Consider the following 4440-nt stretch of genomic DNA (forward strand, 5'->3'; position numbering starts at 1 on the left):
TCAATTTAGTCCCTCATTAATTTTTTGTCTCAATTTATTCCCAAACTAATTAATTGGTTTCAATTTAGTCACAAATTAATTAATTAGTTTCAATGTGGGACTTCCGTCCAAATTATTTAAACGGGGTTAACTTTTGGCCACGTGGATGCCACGTAGATGCATACGTGGCATCCACGTGGATGAGAATTTTTTTTGAAAACACCTGGACCGGAACGGCCCGTTCTGAAACCGGAACGGGCCATTCTGGTTGCAAAATTAAAACACCATCAGTGACTCAGAACGGTTCTGATTTCAGAACGGGCCGTTCTGCCCGTTCCAAAACTGTGAATAAAATATTTTTTGCTTAATTGTGTTTTTGATATTATAATTATGCAATTTTGATCTCTAAAGTTTTAATTGAGTAATTTCAGTCCTTAAAAGATTATAGTTGTGTAATTTTAATCTCATAATTTTTAATTGAACAATTTTAATCTCTTAAATATCATAATTGTTCAATTTTAGTCTTTCTCATTAAAAATTTAATAATTTTATAATTTTAATATATATATATATATATATATAATGTTTTAAAACTATATAATTTTTTGTTTATTTAAATTAACGTATATTATTTTTTTTAATGTATCAAATGATATATATTTATTATTACTAAATAAATAAAATTTATATATTATTAATATTTTAATATTACTGATAAATTAATATCAATAATATTTTTACTATATTTATAAATAAACTAATAATTTGATAAATATAACTTAATATATATTAATATACTTTTACAAAAATATAAATATATAAGATCAGGTATATATTTCTAATTAATATACTTATATTTTTGTAAAAGTATATTAATATATAACAAGTTATATTTATCAAATTATTAGTTTATCTATAAATATATTAATAATATTATTGATATAATATCGAAAATTATAATATACGTTAATTTGAATAGATAAATAATTATTTAATTTTAAAACATTGTATATATATATATATATATTAAAATTAATAATTTTTAATGGGAGAAACAAAAATTATACTATTATGATATTTGAGGGACTAAAATTGTTCAATTAAAAATTGAAGGACCAAAATCGCGCAATTGTAATTCTTTAAGGACTAAAATTATGCGATTAAAATCTTGAAGATCACAAAACTGCATAATTGTAATACTTGAGAGATAAAAAATGCAATTAAACCAATATTCTTGATTAATTTTATTAAAAAATATAATAATTTTGAAAAATATTTTTTTATGGTAAAAATTTTAAAATTACTTATTTTTGTAAAATATAATTATCTTATAAATAGAGTAATAATTTTTTCTTTGTTTGAAGAAATATTTAAATATCACTTTATTTTTAAGGATAACAATATTTTACAAAAAAAAAAATATTTACATGTTTTAGAAAAACAAAAACAATCTTTTTACATAAATCAAAATTAAAACTTTTAATTTTAAGAACACTAAAAACATACACAGGAAAGGAAAAGAAAAAGAAGAGGAAAAAAAAAAAGAAGAAGGTTTTTCTACGGATCCATGGTATTCCTCTAATTTGCATTTTCATATATTTTGCTTCATTGAATAAAAGAAAATAAAAAAATCATCACCACACCAGTCCACCAATGCACGCGTCTGGAGTCTGGGGAACAGCACTAGAGCCAGGCTGCGTGCAGGAATACAACAGTTCTCTCGATATGACTTTTTAGTTCTAACGTTATTAATTGTTCAGTTTATGGAAAACCAGTACTTGTGCAACAGTTACAGGTTGTGCTATTGTTCTTTATTCCAACCCTTTACTAATCACTTCTCTTATTCACTTCATGAATGGCTACCAAATCTCTTCACCAACCTCAGCCTCAGATGAAGCCAATCCACTTCTTCAAGATCATAACCCTTCAAAGTCTTCATAATGGAAAGCTAGTAAGCACGAGCATTTCAATTTTTTATTTCTCAAGTCTGCATTTTTAGTTGTGCCTACCTTACATAAACCTCTTGCTATGTCTTTGATAGATGTTAGCTTAAATTGATGCAATATAACACCTCTTTGAGGTTTATGATACACATTAGTTTGATGTGGTTGACAGATGTTCCCGGAAAGGTTTGTGGAGAGATATGGAGAAGGCTTACCCAATAGTCTATTTCTTAAGACCCCAAATGGTGCTGAGTGGAGATTGAATTTGGAAAAACGGAATGGTAAAATATGGTTTGAAGAGGGTTGGAAAGAATTTGCAGAGCATCACTCTCTAGCTCATGGCCATCTTTTGGTTTTCAGATGCCAAAGAACTTCCCTTTTTCAGGTATTCATCCTTGATATGAGTGCCTTAGAGATAGACTACCCTTCAGAAAGAGTAGAAGGTGAGAAGGCCTCCAATAATCATGGAAATAGACCTCCAAATGACGAAAATTTGGAATATCATAGACCAGGTCAAAAGAGAAAATATAACTTAGCAGTGGATTTTCTTCCATTATATCATTTGAGAAGTAGCACGAGTATTAAAGTTGAGAACACTGTGATATTGTCGAAGGAGGCTCTGCATCATACTGACACAAAATGCAAAGGTATAAGATTCTGTTGTCCTTAATTTACTTTACCATTTGATATTTTACATGGCCTGCACCTCTGTGTTGCAAAATGAAAGATGATCACAAAATGTCTGCCTTACTTGGAGTTGTAATTTTGCAGAAAAATCAAAGGCTACTTCTAACCAAGTTACTGCTCTTGATAGAGCAAGTTCTTTCAAACCTTGTAATCCATTCTTCATGGTTGTCATGCGTCGATCATACCTCCATTGTAAGGGTTCTTATCTGGTAAGTTGCAGAAAAAAATTGGCTTGTAGAACACAGGTACCTTTAAAAATAATATAACTTTTGTCTTTTCTATGGCAGGGTTTACCATGTGAGTTTTGTAGGAGCTACATTGATTTGCACGATCAGCAGAGACATATCAACCTTCAAGAGTTAAATGGGAGAGTTTGGCCTTCAAGGTATCTAATCACGAAAAACAATAGAAATACAAAACCAAGATATAGACTCAAAAGTGGATGGAAGGCATTCGTCAAGCACAATAATTTGAAAGTTGGTGATGTTTGCACCTTTGAGCTCATTTGTAGAACTAAACTAACCTTACTGGTTCACATCTTTAGAGAGACAGACAGTTCAAATTGTTCAACACCTCAAGGTAGGATTGATTTTTACTTTTCCATTCAAAACAATTCCTTGTATCTCAAGGTAGGATTGATTTTTAATTTTGCAGAAAAATCAAAGGCTACTACTAACCAAGTTACAGCTCTTGATAGAGCAAATTCTTTCAAACCTTGTAATCCATTCTTCTTGGCTGTCATACATCCATCATACTTGGGTTCTTCTGCTGGTCATTTGGTAAGTTGCAGAAAGAGATTTGGCGTGTAGAACATAAATTGAAATACAAAATAATTGTTTCTCTTTTCCGTGGCAGAGTTTACCATCCGAGTTTTTTCGGATACACTTTGATTCGCACATGAAGCAGAGACTTATCAACCTTCAGGAATTAAATGGGAGAGTTTGGCCTGCAAAGTTTGTGATCCATAAAAGCAGGACGAAAACAAGATATAGATTCTTAGGTGGATGGAAGGCATTTGTGGAGCACAATAACTTGAAAGTTGGTGATGTTTGCAACTTTGAACTCATTCATAGAACTACACCAACTTTCTTGGTTCACATCTTTAGACAGAGTGACAATTCAAATTGTTCAACCTCTCAAGGTAGGATTGATATTTACTTTCCTATTCAAAACACTTCCCTATATGTATAAAAAAATATATTCCTCTATCTTGTTCAGAATCTGGTCAAATGAGAGCAGCTTGTCAAGGGCAGATAGAAAAGATGAAAACCATCACTGCTAGCACATAATCATCGCCAAAGAGTTGAAGTTCTCTTGTACGAAGCTTAGCGTGGGATTCAGTATTTCTTTTTAACACTACTTCCAAATATTTGGCATTTATAGAGATTACCTGATATCTGATGGCCTATGCTCAAGTGTGGAGATAACTGTGGATTTTTTAATGAGATTATTATGTTTCGTTAACATCTAAAAGTTAGAAGCTACTTGAGTTATTTCTGTTGACATATTGGTCCAAAGTTTTTCCATGGCCTAGATGGTAGGTAATGGCTTATATTAATTATGAAAGCTTGTTGAAATTACCAACTTATGATTTCTGTTTGTTTTTTAAAAAATTATGGAGGCCAAAGTGGTACGACATGGGGCCAAGTCAGGTAACGATACTCAACAGACATGAGTAATATTGCAAAAAGGACAGCAAAGATTTGCAACACCTGTCCTAAAATTAAATGTATACTAAAATTTGCTAGTTCGGATATATCAGATGTTTACTACTTCAAAAATTGAATTGATAATAAAAAGTAGTGGAATTAGAGTAATATGTATAAGCTCT

At 30.6% G+C, this 4440-nt stretch overlaps 1 protein-coding gene across 1 annotated transcript; it reads left to right on the forward strand.

Moving 5' to 3' along the window:
• Window positions 1-563: 563 nt before the first annotated feature.
• Window positions 564-4112, forward strand: LOC109791708 (B3 domain-containing transcription factor VRN1). Its single transcript, XM_020351036.3, has 7 exons — window positions 564-1930; window positions 2095-2569; window positions 2694-2818; window positions 2897-3188; window positions 3264-3388; window positions 3465-3750; window positions 3828-4112. The coding sequence occupies exons 1-7, from the start codon at window positions 1835-1837 to the stop codon at window positions 3896-3898; spliced, it is 1470 nt and encodes a 489-aa protein (XP_020206625.1). The 5' UTR covers window positions 564-1834; the 3' UTR covers window positions 3899-4112.
• The last annotated feature ends 328 nt before the right edge of the window (window positions 4113-4440 follow it).

The sequence above is a fragment of the Cajanus cajan genome, chromosome 4 (genome assembly GCF_000230855.2).
Source record: "Cajanus cajan strain Asha chromosome 4, NIPB_CcT2T_4, whole genome shotgun sequence".
Taxonomy (NCBI): Eukaryota; Viridiplantae; Streptophyta; class Magnoliopsida; order Fabales; family Fabaceae; genus Cajanus; species Cajanus cajan.